Below are 18,526 nucleotides of genomic sequence, written 5' to 3'. Positions count from 1 at the left end.
AAGATGCAACGGGAAAGAGTAAGGATTATTGGGGTGTCCTCTTAGTAACTTGTAGAGGTCTCTGAGCAGTCTTGTTCCTGATCCCTCTTTCTTTCCCTCCTTTGTCCCACACTCCCTCCCTCCCTCCCTCTCTCTCTCTTTCACAACTTCAACATTCTTTGACCAAATCCCTCTCCCAACCATCCTCTTTTATCTCTGCTAAAAGGACACAAGGAAGGTTTTAGAAAAAAAAAAACAAAATAAAAAAATCAAAACTCTAGAATATATTAAGAGATCTTTAGCTTGATGACACCCCCAGGCCGAGGGTTTGAGACACCTCTGATTTCCCTCCCATTCTGATCCTATTTTCCCATTCACACACTTACCCTACCACCCAGTACGACATAACTGGTGGTGTCTTTTTCTGATCAGTCCAGCTTTCAGGTGAGCATTCAAACAGCACACCGTGTTCTTTTACAGGGCTCAGAGAAGACACTGAATTTGCAGACTCTGAATGATCTCCATCACTTAGCGCCTTCTTTTTCTGCAAATTAGCATGACTTATGAGTATTAACTAGTATTGACAGTGTTATTTTTAAGTGTTTGGAATTGGGAATATAGCTCAGTGGTGGAGTGCTTGTCTTGTGTGCAAGGAGCCCCAGGGTTTAATCCCAGAAACTAAAAAATAAAACAGTTTCACATAAATATTTGACAATGATGTTGACTCTGGTACTAAGAGTCTACAATACTATTCTTCCTGTTAACTTGCAGAAAATTCCTATTCCTCTTCAATTCTTGGCTTAAATATTATCTCCTAAAATAGATTACGAGTTTTCACCCTAGGCAGAGAGCAAGCACTGTTCTCTCTCTAGTCTTGTTTCTTTTTTCAAGATGGGCTCTCACTATATATCCCTGGCTGGCTGGGGCTGGTCCTAAGTTTAGGGCGTTCTCTCTGTATCTCATTCTGCAGTGGTTGGATTAGACATGTGCTAGCAGGTTTGGTTTATTATTATTTTTTCCTTTTTAGAGGTGTGTGTGTGTGTGTGTGTGTGTGTGTGTGTGTGTCTATGCTGGGATGTGCTCACAACTTAGCTTTCCTCTTAGAAGCTGTGATCCCCAAACAGCTACACAGCCTTCTCTCTCTCCACGTCTGTTCAAAGCTTGCTCGAGTGAACTTGTAAAATGGTAACCCACACCACTCAGCCTATGATTAAAGTTCGTCTTAACCCTTGCTCTACAGGATTTACTATTTATTAATTTATTTAGCTCCATCATTAGAGATAGGCTGCAGGGAAAGGCTTTAGTTTGTTTTCTTTCATAGTACCTAGAATAGTGTCTGGTGCAGAACAAGTACCTTAACATGTGATGAAAAAGGGCAGTTTCTGTTGTTGAATATGAGCAAGTAAGGTAAGGACATTCCCAGAGCATCCACTGCCATGTAAATATGGGAGGAGAGAACTCAAGTATTGAAATCAGAAAGGGCTCCCTGGTCCAGCATAACCTACTTTCTAAGAACCAAAAAGTGTGGAAGACAGATTCTTCTGTTGAATGGGCCCTGAAAAGTGATATAATCCAAAGAGTCAGGGCTGCTTACTCCCAGCCCAATGTTCTTCACAAAATTGGTGTGCTGCATACATCCAAAGTGTTTTCAGAGGGGTGCTCCTGGATGGTTGTGAGATGGGTTACAAAACTCTTATTTTCTCCCTCCCTTCCCTTCTTTTGTTTTTTAAAGATTTATTTTTTATGAGTGTGTGTCTGTGTGTGTGTGTGTGTGCACATGTGAGTTGACATGCACCACATGTGTGCAGGTGCTTAAGGAGGCCAGAGACCATCAGGTCCCTTGATTGTGAGCTATCTGATGTGGTGCTGGGAACTAAACTCCAGAAAGTGGTCTTAATGCTACACCACCCTTGTAGTTCTCCATTCTTTGAGTCAGGGATCATAGAGCTCAGGATACCTTCAGACTTACTATGAGGTTGAAGATGATTATTTGAATTTCTCATTCTCCTGCCTCCAAGTCAGGTGTGTTGGGATTACAGATGTGCAGCAGTTGAGTCACAGTAAGAGATGGAACCCAGGGCTTCCCAAATGAGATAAGCACTTTACCAACTAAGCTGCAGTTCTAGCCTTAAACCTCCCAATATTCTCCCATAATGAGAGTTCAATACCAGTTGTTCCCTTGTCACCACAAGAATTCAATTGATCCTTTAAGTATATATGATACTTAAGTATGTAGTGCAACATTAAATGAAATTTCATCCCAGGCTGAAACACAAGCCACCAACTAACAAAGGATATTAGATATGAGTAATATCTAATACTAGGTGATATTGTAAGCTACCCTTCTGTACTATGTCGTGGGAAATTCTGTCCACCATTTCCGGAGGTAAGAGTCCAGGCCATAGTGAACTAAATGAAACAGTGCTGGTCGTGCTGATTAGAGAGAACCAAGAGCTGGTATCTGCTTACCTCCTCCCTCAGCGTCTGCTGGAAAACTGCACGGATGCTGAGACAACACCGATGGAAATTCTTTATTAGTTGAGAGTGGATGGAACCACCAAGCTGAGCCACCTCTTCGTGGGTGGGGGTGATGAAGATGCCTTGCACTGTTTCTAAGGCAACATAGTGGAAGAGTGTATTCTCGGGACCAGAGGTTAATCTTGGAGAAGAGAGAGGGAAGGAAATTTAAGTAAATTTAGAAGAATTATTTCATTTTGAATTTTGTAGAGTTCTCACAAGCCTATGTGAAATAATATTAGCAGTACAGTTATGAATGGAAACCTGACCCAAATGTTTAATTCCCTGACCTTAACTACAGCACAAGTTAGGCTATGGTTAACTCCTTAATAGAGACGAACAGTGCCAGCTATGGATGGATAAACACCAATTCATTTGTTAGTAGCTTAACGTCTCTTCACTAAACAACCAAATTAAATTGGCTAAGCCCTCTTTTTCCATGGTTTATAATGAATAACTGAGCTCATTTGGCATAGGTCTCAACAGCCATAAAAATGGTATCAGTTTAGAGTAGGGCACATACAGCATTATCTCCCACCAAACTAAACTCACTGAAATCAGCAGCACCAAACTTTTTTGCCATGATAACAAAACTGATGATCCTGAAGAAATATAGGCTTATTAGCAATTTCAAAGCTGGATTAAAGTTCTATCACTGTGCCAACAGATGAGAGATTCAACACTACTACAGCTTTCTTCTCATTTATACTGTTTAAAGGTGGGAGAACCATTAAAATGAGGCTGACACAGGTCTCAGGCAGTAGCCAACTTTATTCAGAGCACCAGACAGTTTTTACTCTCATGGATAAAAGGAGTCACATGAGTAAAGTGTGCATTCATGAGGATAAGCTGCATGCCGTGGGTAAGCTGAACAAATCAAAAGCATGTTTTCCCATAGAGGCATCTAAACAGTAATAATCACCAGTTGCAACAAATAATCTGAAGTAAACTCACTCCTGGCTGCTGCACCTGGGACAGACATGAAAAGAACATTCCAAGAAAAATTCTGTTTTTTTGTTTGTTTATCATTTTCTTCTCTTTTTTTTCTTGAACTTCATATAGTCTGTGAGTTGTTTCTGGGATGTTCGGAGCTTTCTGGGGTTAGCATCCAATTATCAGCGACTGCATATTATGTCTGTTCTTTTGTGACTGGGTTATCTCACTCAGAATGATATTCTCTAGATGCATCCATTTTCTTAAGAATTTCATAAAGTCATTGTTTCTGATAGCTGAGTAGTACTCCATTGTGTAAATAAACCACAATTTTTGTATCCATTCATCTACTGAAGGACATCTGGGTTCTTTCCAGCTTCTGGATATTATAAATAGGGCTGCTATGAACATTGTGGTGCATGTGTCCTTATTGTATGTTGGACCATCTCTGGGGTATATGCCCAGAAGTGGAATAACTGGGTCTTCAGGTAGCACTATGTTCAATTTTCTGAGGAACCGCCAGATTGATTTCCAGAGTGTTTGTACCAGTTTACAACCCTACCAACAGTGTTCCTATTTCTCCATACCCTGGCCAGCATCTGCTGTCATCTGAGTTTTGGATCTTAGCCATTCTGACTGGTATGAGGTGGAATCTCAGGGTTGTTTTGATTTGTATTTCCCTGATGGCTAAGGATGTCGAGCACTTCCTTAGATGCTTCTCAGCCATTCGATATTCCTCAATTGAGAACTTTTTGTTTAGCTCTGTACCCCATTTTTTAATAGGGTTGTTTGATTCTCTGGTGTCTAGCTTCTTGAGTTCTTTGTATACCTTGGATATTAGGCCTCTATCTGATGTGGGGTTGGTAAAGATCTTTTCCCACTCTGTTGGCTACCATTTTGTTTTCTTGACAGTATCCTTAGCCTTACAGAAACTTTGCAATCTCATTAAGTCCCATTTGTCAATATTTGATCTTAGAGCATGAGTCATTGGTGTTCTGTTCAGGAAATTTTCTCCTGTGCCTATATGTGTGTTCTAAGATGTTCCCTACTTTCTCATCTAATAGTTTCAGTGTACCTGGTTTAATGTGGAGATCTTTGATCCACTTGCACTTGAACTTTGTACAAGGAGATAAGAAAGGGTCTATTTTCATTCTTCTGCATGCTGAGTGCCAGTTGGACCAACACCATTTGTTGAATAGGCTGTCCTTTTTCCATTGAATGTTTACAGTTCCTTTGTCAAAAATCAAGTGACCATATATGTGAGGGCTCATTTCTGGATCTTCTATTCTATTCCATTGATCCACGTGCCTATCTCTGTACCAGTACCATGTGGTTTTTAGCACAATTGCCTTGTTATATAGCTTGAGGTCAGGGATGGTGATTCCTGCAGATGTTTTCTTGTTGTTAAGGATGGATTTCGCTATTCTAGGTCTTTTGTTATTCCAGATGAAATTGCACATTGCTCTTTCCAACTCTATGAAGAATTGGGTTGGAATTTTGTTGGTAGCCGTTTGTGCTGCACCCAAAGATGGTGCCAGCTTCCTGCCGATGATTCATCAAACAGAGTTGTTGTCCAGCCCGAGGGATGTAGTGCGCATGTACCACGCACATCACAGCCCACTCTCGGGCATGCTAACGAGATAGTGGAGGGCACACCAATCAGGTAGTGACACGAGTCTCCTGGGCATATATAAGCAGTGCACTTTTCTTCCACATGGTCCCCTGCTCAAGAGTACTGTACAATAAACGTTGTTTGCAGAAGAATCCTGTTGCTGCACGTCGTTCTTGCTTGTGAGACATTAGGCACGCGACAGAATTTTGATGGGGATTGCATTGAATCTGTAGATTGCTTTTGGTAAGATGGCCATTTTTACAATGTTGATCCTTCCAATCCATGAGCATGGGAGATCTTTCCATTTTCTGAGATCTTCCTCGATTTCCTTCTTTAGAGGTTTGAAATTCTTGTCATACAGGTCCTTCACTTGCTTAGTTAGAGTCACACCAAGGTATTTCATAAATTCTGTTTTTGAAGAAACCGGGGTCATAAGATTTTTGTCTTGGTTTCTTGCAGTTTTCTCCCAAGTACTCAGAAATCTTACACAGCTCCATTCTTAGAATTACACAGCTCCATTCTTGGACTGTATTCTGACAGTATTTGCTTACTGTTTTCAGTTTTTCTTTACCTCCTTATCTCTTCCCCCTCCTGTATTTAATTTCAGGTCAGCAGAACCTATAAATGATGTTTACGTTTCCCCGAACGAATAAAAGTTTAAAAGAATAAGAAAAAGGCAAGAAATAAGAACCATTATCATGAATGTCTTCTATGTGCCGCAGTGTGTGTTTGAAAGTACCTTAGTTCAGTTTCCACAATGGCCATGCATGATACTGAATGTTACTGTGGTCCTTTTAGCCATGGGGAAGTATCCAGCACTGGGATGTGCCCAACTTCAGAGGCATTGCCACACAGGGTTTGTCTGACGATGTAGCCTGTTCTTTCTGTTCCTGTCTTTTACTCTCACTGCTGAGTATGAGGAGTTGGGAGGCCAATGCAGTAAAACCAGGGACCTTCATTCAAGGTGGTATCATGGGATGGGGGTCAGCTGGGGTTGTTGAAATAGAGAGTGGATGTGACTTCACCAATGAATAAAATGCTTGGTGTAAAAGATATTTTTATATATTTACAAAGGTGGTACATACAAGTTAGAGTAGTACAATACATTTATGTAATAAAATGCTTTTAAAATGAACTCTCCACATCTTCAATGAATAAGTTATACATGTTTGGCATCTTTTAAAGTAAGAAACCCTGTTATTTATATGTGTGGATTTGCATAAGCTGTTAAACTTTAAAGAATGTTTCCTTTTACTGGACATAATGTCAAAACAATGTATGTATTTTAAAATATGGTATGGCAGCAATGAAATGACCTCAAATTTGCAGTTGACTGCTAAATGGAAGACAGGTTTTCAAAGGGAGTTCAGCTTACCGTACCAGGTTGGATTCATATTTGTTTGTTTTCAAGTGTTTTTAACTATTAAAAATGAAACACTCACACATGGAGGTACTGAATACTAAGTTTTAACATATTAGGTTTCCAGAGCACGATCTTATCCTACGTTAGCCCTAACTTCAGACAAAAAGCACTTCTTGGCTCTTGCACTTGGGAACACACCTCTCCTTAGGAAATATTTCCATGACTACGAAGTTGGTGGTCATATACCCACTCTTCCTGTGTAAGTGAATTTTCATCCTACATGGTTCACTGCTTAAGTGCAACTCATGTTCTTTTACCAGCTGGTCCCACACATGACATGAAAATTAAACACTAGGCACAAAGATCCTGGCAGATTCAGGAGCTTTCCACAAAATAAATGTAAAGGAAGATTTAGCTCAGTCAGTAAAGTGCCTTTCAAACAAAAGGACCAGAGTTCAAACCCAGTGCCCATGCAAAAATACCTGGGCATGATGGTGCGTGGAGCTGTGGAGATGTCAGCTGTGGAGAGACAGAGACAAATGGAGCCCTGGCACTTACTAGGAAGCTAACCTAACATGCTTAGTTAGCCAGAGGCAGTGAGAGACCTTGTCTCCAAAGGCAAGCTGGGCAGATCCTGAGGAATGACAATCAAGGTTATCCTCTAGCTTTCAAACATCAGTATACAAAAGTGCATCTGTATGTGCACACACACACACACACACACACACACACACACACACACACTGACTATATAACACTCCATAAGGTAATAACACAATCCTTCTTTGTTTAGATCTTTTTTACCTCAGAATTCCTTATTCAATTTAGGTTGGAGTTTTATCTGTTTGCTCAGGACCAGATTTTAGGACCCATATTCTGAGAGGGAGATGCACAGAGAGAAGTTAGTGGGATGTGCTCTATGGATCCAGAGAAGAGGAAGGAGTGGTGGAAGCAGGACCTTCCACCCTCAGAGAGAGAAGCTGAACTGGGCTGCAGTTGCCAGAGGTCTTCACATACCACGTGGAGCCAGGGCGCCTGGTTGGCCTTGCCCAGATGTCTTGTATTTGGGCAAATGGCCAACCCTTTGTTCTTAGAAGTGAGCATTCTAAGCTGTACAACATTAGCAGATATCACTTCCAGGCACGGGCATCTGCTAGAGTGTAAAATTAGAAGACATCCAGAAAGTATGTTATCTGTGGGAAAGAGGTAAAGGACCACGCTCACATTTTAAACACTACGTTTGGTCTTTTCATTAGAGTACAAGTCTATTCATTTCCCTAAATGTGTAACGAAACATTCCAGAGGCACTACAGATACGACCTCATATCTGTGCCCTATCATAATTATGATCAGTGAGTCATCTCTGTACTTTCTCAAAGACAAGGAGTAAGTGAAAGGCATGCTAGAGGCTTCTTACTTCATGTTAGAGACCTCCAGGTCTTTTTCTGAAAGTTCTTTTCTCGAAGTCCCCAAATGGAATGGATTTGGAAGTGTTGACTTCTTTCTAGCAAGCTGGAAGATAAGTATGTCAGTTTGTATCTAAGAATAGAATCACACAGCTGAAATGGTTAAGAAAATTAAACCTAAGAGAAATATTTTTGTGCTGCTCCCTTTAAATATTTTCGATGCAAATCTACATCTCTTATTCCTTGCTAAGGAGGTTTCCAAGGTCAAGTCACAGTGAAAGCTCCCCACCATGTAGTCCATCATTGAATATGTGTGTGTGTGTGTGTGTGTGTGTGTGTACTGGCTGGTTTTGTGTCAACTTGACACAAGCTGGAGTTATCACAGAGGAAGGAGCCTCAGTTGAGGAAATGCCTCCATGAGATCCAGCTGTAAGGCATTTTCTCAACTATTGATCAAGGGTGGAGGGCCCAGCCCATTGTGGGTGGTGCCATCCCTGGGCTGGTAGACCTGGGTTCTATAAGAAAGCAGGCTGAGCAAGCCAGGGGAAGCAAGTCAGTAAGTGACATCCCTCCATGACCTTTGCATCAGCTTCTGTGTCCTGACCTGCTTGAGTTCCAGTCCTGACTTCCTTTGGTGATAAACAGCAATGTGGAAGTGTGAGCTGAATAAACCCTTTCCTCCCCAACTTGCTTCTTGGTCATGATGTTTGTGCAGGAATAGAAACCCTGACTAAGAGAGTGTGTATGTGTGTGTGTATGTGTGTGTGTATGTATGTATGTATGTGCATGTGTGTATGTGTATGTGTGCTTGTCTCTCAATGCTGTCTGAACTCAAGGTCACACAGATCTGAGTCTCATTCATGGCAGCTGATTAGAGCCTGGTTATTCATAAATTATCGAAATCCTCTTGATCTCTGTTTCCCACTAACTACCAAATGAGATAACAGGCTATAGCTAGGATGCAAAACATACATGGAACAAACACATTCTGTTCTGGCTACAACAGCATCCCACCATTTTCCTGTGGGAGGGGAAACTGTGCTTGTGCCTGTCACAGTGCTCAGAAGCACTGGAGCCCTCATCTGGCACCACTTCCATTCCGATCATCTGTTTCTGTGAAGTGTTGTACTGGCTACTTAGCCAGACTGACATTGAGACTGCCCCTACAGCCAGGACACTCTGTCACCCTTATCAATGCAGAAGAAAGACCAATGTGCGTCACTGTATGTGGTGGAAACACCGTGAAGAATTGTCCTAGGTGCCACAGGGCTTGTGTCTTGGCACTAGGTAGTCTTTCTGTTTTTAAGTCTAAGTTTTTTCGCTTTCATTAATGACTAAAACAACCACCATTTCAAATAAGGAACACTCCCAATTAAAAAAACATTCTCTAATAGGTATTGCAGACATGGAAGGGACACACACCTTCAGCAGGGCTGCACTGTCATCTGAACCTTCAGATTCTCTTTGCTTCCGTAGTGCATCTGGGGTAACGTGTGGGCTCAGGCTAACGTTCTCTTCCCCTTCACCGGGCTCACGTCCTCCACCAATCCGGGAAGGGCTGGGCTTCCGTGCCTTGAAGGAATAGTCACTGAAAAAGGTTCTTCTGCACGTTGGAGAGGTTGCTGTTTTGGAAGGCCCCTGCAGCCTACTGAGGATAGGCGAAGTGGTCAAACTATCTGCCTTTTCACGTGGCGCAGCTAGGAACCAGTCAGCACAAGACAAGCAGGGCCCTGGGGATGCGGCGAGCTGTTCCTCTATCCGGGGTTCTACCCCTTCCAGCTGATGAAGGGTTGCTCTGACTTGATCCACATAGATGCAGTCTGGGCCAGGGTTCCCAGTAGCTTTAGATGCACAGCCTCCAGCTTCTAACAGCACACACAACATATAATGTCGCTGTAAAGGAAGATCGGTGCATGTTCAGTTGGAAATATTTAATACAGTCTGTATGTATATGCTTGCAAATACTAAAGGCAAATGGGCGTTTGCAAATACTCAGTGAGTTCTGAATGTCTCTTCTTTCTCCTGTCACTATCATCCAAGCTCCCTGACCCACAGTGGAAACAATCCTACATAGCTTTATTTTAGTAAAGCAACAGGTCACCGCCAGTCATTTCTCTTAGTTCAGATTAGTCCCTCAGACAGCGTTCAAATGGCCTCCATTATCGCTGCCCTCACTCCCTCACTCAGACAGGGATTATTTACAGCCCAGGCCGCCCTCAAACTCAAACTTGCCATTGTCTTACCTCCACCTTCTAAGTGCTGGGGTCATAGGGGCCATCAACATGCCCTCTTAACAGGCTCTTTATTATTTTATGAAAGGATAAAACTACTACAGGAAGGGAACAAACATCTTCAGACTCTGCTAAACTCCTACACTGGATTTTACTAATATTTCTTCCTGAGTATTACACAGATACAGCAGGAAGAGAATAGAGAAGCATCTAACATTTTCTTGAATGTAAGCAATTAACATATTCATACTGTAAGTGACCATGCTTGTATAAGTAGGTTTAAAAAACGAAAATTAAATTCAAGAAAGAAGCACATAACTCACCAGTCCAACAATCAGTAAGAAATATCTCCCTTCAGGTTCCTGGAAGGCATCGGTGTCTGAGTCTGAAGGGGGCTGGAGGTGGTGTCTTGGGAACACTTCCCTCCATATTATCAGCTGGCCAATCCTTTGCTTTGCTGCTAAAGGCAGCAGGCAGTACTGGCGACAGTATGCACCGATCTCAACAGCATCATCCTTAGGCAGATGGCTGCACACCATATAACCCTGGGATTTAATCATCAAGAGCCAAGGTCAGCTAGTAGCATACAACAATGATCCCATATTTCAAAGACTTGCATGAAGACTGCAGTAGTAGATTAAACTAGTGCAGTTCTAAAGAAACTAAGCTAAGATGTGTCAGGTCATACTGTTGATCTGAGTTGGGTCGAAGATCAAGTTTGACAACTGAAGGGACTTGGCAGACACACTACTGCACAAAGCGAGATCACCTCAAGTGGGATTGATTATCTTGAACGTTTGGTTAAACTAGGACTAGAAAGAGAAGCAGGGTTAAGATCAGCACAGACATTCTTTTCTGTGTGCCTCCTGAATCATCTGACTGTAAAATATGTTATATACAGTTTTTAAAGATATCTTTAAGTGAAACACTTAACTGTCCTGATTCCTTTAATGAAATAGTTACTCAATGCTACAAGATGCAATATATTTCACTTCTGAAGAAGACGATAAACAAAGCAATGACACTATTGCAAAAGGAAATTAACAAGATATTGCTGGATACAGCTTGGTAGGCTCTGGCCACCAAACCTATAACCCGAGTTTGATCGCTGGCCTCACACAGTAGTAGGAGAGAACAAGTCCTTTGAGTTGTCCTTGGCCTTCACATATGCTCTGTGGCTCACATGCACACACACCAAATAAATGTAATCTTTTTACATTCTGAAGAAAGGAATGTACTGCGCTTCTGTCTTATATATCATCTTCTCTTCTCCTAAGTGCCTGTTCACTTCTGCTCACTTGGACATGCCTTAGCACACATACAACATGAATATTTACTGTATTTAAAAATCTCCGGGGTCTTATTTTCAGATCACAGTCTTGTCTGCAAAGTGGTAACATTTCTTCCATGTGTGTAAAAGTTGGAGAAAATATACTCTAGGTCTCTGTACATAGCAGTTGGATTTTGATAAATATCTTAAGCTTCAACTTACCTTGTAAAACAGCGAAGACCCCAAAATTGTATATAGCCGTCTCATGTCATAGTAATCCTCGGACTGGGGGGAATTCACAGTTGGTTTATAATTAGTACTTACTTATTCCTTTTTATGCAGAAGTTAAAAAATATTCTAGTTGAGTTGCAGTAGGTGATGTAAAAATGATATTCATTAGAAACAACTAGTTACGGTACTGATGACACCAGTGCCAGATGACTGGGGGAGAGGCCCGTGTATTTACTTGTCCGACAGCTTTATCTATGGTCCCACAACACAGGAGAACCTATGACTTTCTATGAGGGACCTTGTAAATAATTCTGTTGTGACAGGAAGCGCCTACTGCAATCCACAGTACCCGATATTAATTACCATGCACTACTTTAGGAAGCACAAGTGAGCAGACTCTGTGGGAGAGTGAGTGGTATTCAGAAATAATCTGAAGACACATACTGTGTGAGCAATCCCTCTTCCGGGGATCTACAAGATGACTAAATGAATCAGAACATTTTTGTAAAGGTGGAAAGTGAATTATTTGGAATACAGAGAAGTTACAGCTGAGGCCACATTCAGTGACGGAGCGATGATCCACTGAGTCTGATGTCCTGTCAGAGAACAGCACAGGTCTTAGTGCGGGCATACAGATTACAGGATGTGGAAAAGAAAGTCCCAGAGCAAAGTAGCACCACTGGGGTTTGCTGAACGGTGTGCACTTCCCACAGCTACATGCCATATGAATGACTATACATGTGGGGTTTGTGTAGGAAAGAAAGAATATAGAAAAGTGGAGAAATATCCATTCCAAACTCTGAGAGGAGTCACACCTGGGATACCGGCAGAAGAAGATGAGGAGAAGTCTTTGTCTTTGTCTCTTCTAGCATGCATCTTTTAATTTTATACCAAACAGAGAGGAAATGAAAAATCAGAAATGACCCACTATCTTTGAAACTGTTACATCCAAACAATGCACTGCTTCTCAGCAACATGAGGACTGAACAGAGCCGAGCGTGGTGGCACGCATCTGTAAGCACAGAGCTCAGGAGGCTGAGGCAGAGGCGTTGCAAGTCGGATGACAGAGAACAGCGTCATCAGAAACTTCGTGTCTGTCACTGCCTGGGTTTGAGTGTGGGTTCATGTTGTTTCCTCATACCTTGCTCTTTCCCTCTCTCGTACTGAAGTGTTTCTAAGGAATCCCAGATACACGTATTCTGTATGTAGCTTTGGCGTGTACTCTAAGGGCCACAGAGATGCTCAGTAGTTAGAGAGCTTACTGCTCTTATAGAGGACCCACGTTCAGTTCTCAACACACAGAATTGGAGCACAATCACCTGTAACCCCAGTCTCAGGGGATCCTATGCCTTTTTCTGGTCTCTATGGGATCAAGTGTGTACATGGCACACAGAAATACACTCAGATACACACATACACATAAAATAAAATAATTACAAAATAATGTACTTAACTTGGCAGTAGTAATGCACACCCTTAATCCCAGCACTGGGGAGGCAGAGACAGGAGGTTATCTTTGAGTTTGAGGCCAGCATGGTCTATAGAGTTAAGCTTCAGGAAAGCCTGGGCTACACAGAGAAACAGAAACCCTGTCTTGAAAAACCAGAAAAAAAAAAGTACTCTAAAACAGAAGAAATCTTAAAAATATATAGTCATAATGCCACTGTTTAAAGATTTATTCTTGTCTTATACAGTTATTAGCATTACATTTCATTAATCATCTCACAGATATCTACTTATATATTTATTACTTAGAGCAGGGCTCAATGTGTAACCCAGGTCAGTCTTTAACTTGAGCTTCAACTGTCTCTGCCTCCTCAGTGCTGGGATTAAAGGTGTGTGCCACCATGTCCTGCCTCATAGACATTTTTTTTTTCTAAACAAACTTGTTTGAAGAGAAGCCAAGGAAGACTGCATACTGAAGTTGGGTCACGTGATTAAGTCTCTTTCAGGATCTTTCTCTTTTTGCCTCTGCTTCCTTCCATCTTTCTGTGATTTATTTGTTACAGAGAAAAAAACATCCCATGTTTCCCAGTTTGGATTTGACTGGTAATAACTTCCCTTCCACAAATAGTCTTGATTGGCCCTTTACTTAGTGGTGTATTTCATGAGTGGTTTGTGTGTTTCTACACTGAACAGTGTTTGCTGTCAACAGGGATCTAAATCATGTGGGAGGTAAACTTCTAGGCATGTTTGGGAAGATTTTCTGGAGTATCTTAATTGGCATAGGGAGACCCATCTTAACAGTGGGCAGGACCACTCCTGACCGTAGGGGTCTAGGACCATATAAATAGAGAGCAGGCTGATCACTGCATGCATACATGCTCTACTTGGCCACCTGATTGGGTCACAGTACAACCAGCCCCCAAGCTCCTGCTGCTGGGACTTCCCTCCATGACAGGCTGCAACTTGATCCATGAGCCACAACAAACCCTCTCTTTTGTCAGAGTACTTTATCACAGCAACAGATAAAGAAGCTGATACAAGTCCAGGAAAGTGCCACCTGTTGTCCTTCTGTTCTCTCTGTGTGGTCACACTCTGTGTTTGAAGAACCTAGCCCCCTTTGGTGGGTACTGCTGTTTATACACAGTGGCTTGAGTGTTAACCATATCTATTGTTTATCGACAATTTATCTGCTGGTCTTTTCATCAGGGGACCAAGAAACTAGAAATTTAAAAAACCGAAAGTCACACGTTGAGGTCTAAGTTGAGTCCACACCTACAGAGTTCTCAAGTCATCAAACCATCTCCGTCTTTGTCCTCAGAAAGCCCGAGCACTTGTTAGGCAATCACTGTGCAGCCAATGTCTGCAGCTAAATACAGAGCCTTAGGCCAAGTAGACATTTGCCACTGTCAAAGCAGAGGCTGAATGTTCTAAGTGCACTTGTCAAACTCAAGATGACTGATTACAAACTCCGTGGGAATTCCCTACCTCTTACCAGTTCTTCGAAGTCCGCAGCCTCGAGGCCACTGAGTGCTGTGTCCAGTTCCACCTGTGTGAACATGAGACACATGAACTGCCTGGAGGATTAACAAGTATCCTCTCTGTCAGGACCCTGTGACATCTCAACAGGGAAGCTTTGCAAATATAAAACAGTAACTTATTTAACATATGTGTCTTTTACTAAAAGTTGCTGCAAAATGTCAAAAACCTAATGACCAAAACAAAACAATTTATGAGATTAAAAAACCAGTCAATGTCTTATTTTAAGTTAATTTTTAAAACTTGTTAAACGTCTCAAAGCAAATGAAAATCACTATTAATGTGGCTAACCTATTTTAGGTCGCTTTTCTGCTTCCTGTGTATTTTTCGATTCTTGGAAAATACCAACATTCTTCCCTGTCTCTCTCCTGGAAACAATGTTTTGAATAAAAGCCTTGCCAATCATTATTCAGATTAAAACATCAAGGCAGGAGTTCTCCTGGGATCTGGCAGAGCTGAACTTCCCCACAGAGTTATTAGACAAAAATCTTTTACATAGGATTTGGCTTTTGTTTCTATGGAAATTGCCGGAACTTTTTCTTAAAAGACAACTTAAAAACAGAGTAAAATTAGCCTGTGATGCATAAATGTGTATACATACAAAAATAGTTACTTAAAGATGCAGCACACACAATGTGTAAATAAATCAGGTCCCAGTTTTCTCCCCGCCCGCCTTTCCCCCACAGGGAGATAGATTCTCTGTGGGGCTGTCACACTGCGTTGTTCTGACAACTAAAGCTCCTGAGCCGTTAGTCACGCCTTTCAACACTTTCACACAGTGTGACTTATTACTCATTTGTGACCCCTGTCTTCCTGCATCTAGCAAATACTTGTTCTGTTTGGTGAGAACCCTGCACCTTGAAAAAAACTTTTGGAAAATGAGACCAAATACTTGAGATTTTTGAGTTTCACTCTACTTGGTCTCCAGGCTGATAGGAGACTAATAACTTTTCTATTAAAATAGGTAAAATACTGTCCCTCTACCAAGCCAGTGTGCCCCAGGAAAGTATGACAGAAAAGTTCTCAAATACCTGGGAAAGAAAACCAAGGGCAGACCCCATTAAATACTACATGCAAAGCAACATGTTTCCAAGTTAAACCCAAAACTCCCACTGAACATTTGCCAATCTTCCCCCCAACTACTTTTCAAACCTGAGCTTTTTTTAAAAAATAGGATTAAATTCCTTACTATTTTCATTACATGATAGGTTGTCAATAAAAGCTACTAATCTAAGACAGTAAAAAATCTCAAAGAAAAGAAGAAAAGATTCTTTGAGCTTTTTGGTAAAACAGAAAAGCTTTGGGGCTTCTGGTTCCTGGTCACATATGCAGAAAGCCTGAAGTAGGTACCCAGCCCAAACAAGTCAAAGGCTCAACAGAATAAACACTCAATTCTTTCTTCTGTGTCTGGAAGAAGGGCAAGATCTGGAAGACAGACAGACAGATAGACAGACAGACAGACACACACACACACACACACAGACACACACACGCACACATGCACACACGCGCACACACACTTGCAGAACCCACTATCATAGTAAAGGCCAGCACAGGAAAACCTGCACTGTAATTGGTGAGCTGCCAGAGGCTCTGTGCTGGTAATTTCCATAGTTAAAAATTCATGGAAACACAGACCTTGGGTCCCCCAAGCTTTTGTGAGTTTTCTCACCAGGGTCTAAACAGGTTTCCATAGTGAATGCCCTCCTGACTCTTGGAAAGAAAGGGAACCATGGAGCCATACTTCAGAGCACTGGGCTTTCTTTAACAAAGTGTGTCCTATGGAGAAACTAGTTAACTATAGAACAACCCCATGGGGTGTGGCAGAACTGGGGGTGACCACAGTCAGCAACAGCCTTCCTCAGTGCAGAAGAGGACAGTGTAACTTCCCATGTGAGAGGAGGGAAATGCCCAACTCCAGCTTATGCTAGCTAGCTGGCCTGTCCCACAGAGGGGAGAGAAAGGATGCTAAGGTCCACAGTCCAACAATCTGCAGCCACACTGGAAGGCTGAGCCCTAACCCAGACTAAGAGTGCTTCCCCTCCTAACACTCGGTCACTTCATTAGCAGGGCCTGTATCTGGTGGTCCTTTCACATATACTACATGTCCGACTACCAAGAAAAAAGCAAGCCCACACATTTAGGATAGAAAGTATCAAATAAGAGGTGGCTAAGATAATGGAATTAACAGTCAGAAAATTTAAAATAAAAGGACTGAGACACTGTATATGAAAAGGAGACAAGGGAAGATGAAATGGAGTTCTTAAGAAAGAACAAATTAAAAGACAGGGACAAGAGTCAGGGGTGGCTCTTAGCCAGAAGATCAGTTATCACTGGTACCTTCCGATGAGAAAGGGATCTGGGGGGCTGGTACCTCTCCTGGGTTAAAAGACTCAGAATGGGTGTGAGACAGGCTCTGGAGCCAGGGTCCTATCTTACAGGCAGCATTATCTAGTTACTTCCTATGTCAAAAAGTGTGTTTTCTCGTAAAAGCACTGGTGAGACCAACAGTAGAGGGTTGGTCTGTTGCTACACATTGTAATGCCAAATTCTGTAGGAAGTCTGGGCTTAGAGTCACATCTCACATTTACAAGCCTAAAACTATTGGTTAAATAAAATTGGCTACACATGGTTACTGGAGGGATTAGAGGCTGGTTAGGGGTGGAGAAGGAGACACAGAGAGTGGGAGAGTGGGAGAAAGGGGAGAGGGACAGAGGAGGAAGGGAAGGAAAGAGGGAAGGAGGGTAGAAGGGATAGGCACAGGGAGAGACAGATGAGAATTAAGAGAAGAGACTCAGAGAAGAAGGAGGAAGAATGGAGGGAGAGGAGGAAGCCGCCATGAGGGGAGATGGACCATGAACACGTGTCCAGGAGAAAGAGCAAGTGGCTGGGGTGCACCACAGACAGGTAGCCAGGTCAGCAATCAGAAAAGTAATCATCAAAGCAGATTAAAATATCCATAGTCTCAGTCCCATATAGTTGTAAGCTAGTCATGGATAAGCTTCAAGTAGTTGCACTCCAGCCCCCTGGTACGTCTGACACTTTTAAGTTTGGTATGATGTAAGAAGATGAGATTGGAGATGTAGCTCATTGGCCAGCCTGCATGGGCTTGCTCCTAGGATCAAGTTCTAGGACAGGAAAAAGAAAAGGGTCATTTTAGTCTGAGACTGTCAACTCGAAGAACCAAGGACAAAAATAAAAAACCAGCAGGTGAAGTGTCCTGTATATATGACTTGACACCCCAACTGCAACTAAGAACCAGGGAACAGAGCCTCCACAGTGGTGACTGCAGTCACAGTCAGCCCTTCCCCTTTCACGGTCGCATGCATTCCCATCTCGACATAAGACTGAAATGATTAGTAGTAAACTGTCAGTCACTTGGGTATTTGCTAAGGGACTTCATGAAGAATAGAATCTTGTGTATTTTTCCAGGAACACAGTCTGGGTTTCTTCATGGACAGAGTTGGCCATACAATACCATCTCATTCAATACTGAGAAAATGCTCTAGATAAAGGGATTAAATGGTGGGCCACACTAAGGTTTCTGAAGTGAGCTTGTCAGTTGTGTAGTTACATGTGGTGCACAGTCATGAAGTCATGCTGAAAACACCTAAACATCTCGAAACCCTGTGTTAATTAGCTGCACAAAGAACAGATCAAAGCCTAAACACACTTGTTCATAGCAAGGAACTGGAGCTGTGGCTCAGTGGTCGAACATGATTTTTTGATGTAAGAGGCTGAGGGTTCAACCCTTAGAACCAAAAACAAAACAAAGAATTGTTTGCTGTCAGAGACCTTGTATTCTTAAGAATAACGTTAACACAGTGAATGAAGATCACCAAAGGATTTGTTTAGTCAGTCTTTTACTAGCATCAAGGAAAGTAACACGCCACAGCTTCAATCTGGACAGAAACTAAACTTGACCTTGTGTTATAAAATCAGAGTCAGAAAATTGCAAGTAAGACATTCTAGATTTCTGACAAGAATTCTGAGTTTGGGAAA

The 18,526-nt window shown here is 42.0% G+C and overlaps 1 protein-coding gene across 3 annotated transcripts in view; it reads right to left on the bottom strand.

Moving 5' to 3' along the window:
* Positions 1 to 361: 361 nt before the first annotated feature.
* The window catches only part of INTU (inturned planar cell polarity protein), a gene marked incomplete at both ends in the record, with an annotated part of 73,077 nt that continues 54,912 nt past the window's right edge, over positions 362 to 18,526 (bottom strand). For all 3 annotated transcript variants that reach the window (XM_080929651.1, XM_080929649.1, XM_080929650.1), the window contains 7 exons: positions 362 to 523; positions 2,449 to 2,638; positions 7,822 to 7,916; positions 9,233 to 9,703; positions 10,365 to 10,586; positions 11,534 to 11,596; positions 14,481 to 14,534. In XM_080929651.1, the coding sequence (XP_080785777.1) occupies positions 362 to 523; positions 2,449 to 2,638; positions 7,822 to 7,916; positions 9,233 to 9,703; positions 10,365 to 10,586; positions 11,534 to 11,596; positions 14,481 to 14,534 (1,257 nt within the window). The remainder of the gene's footprint in view (positions 524 to 2,448; positions 2,639 to 7,821; positions 7,917 to 9,232; positions 9,704 to 10,364; positions 10,587 to 11,533; positions 11,597 to 14,480; positions 14,535 to 18,526) is intronic.

This window comes from Micromys minutus (assembly GCF_963924665.1).
Source record: "Micromys minutus genome assembly, chromosome: 15".
Classification (NCBI taxonomy): Eukaryota; Metazoa; Chordata; class Mammalia; order Rodentia; family Muridae; genus Micromys; species Micromys minutus.
Note: the sequence above shows the minus strand (reverse complement) of the source record. Positions and strands in the feature narration are given on the sequence as shown.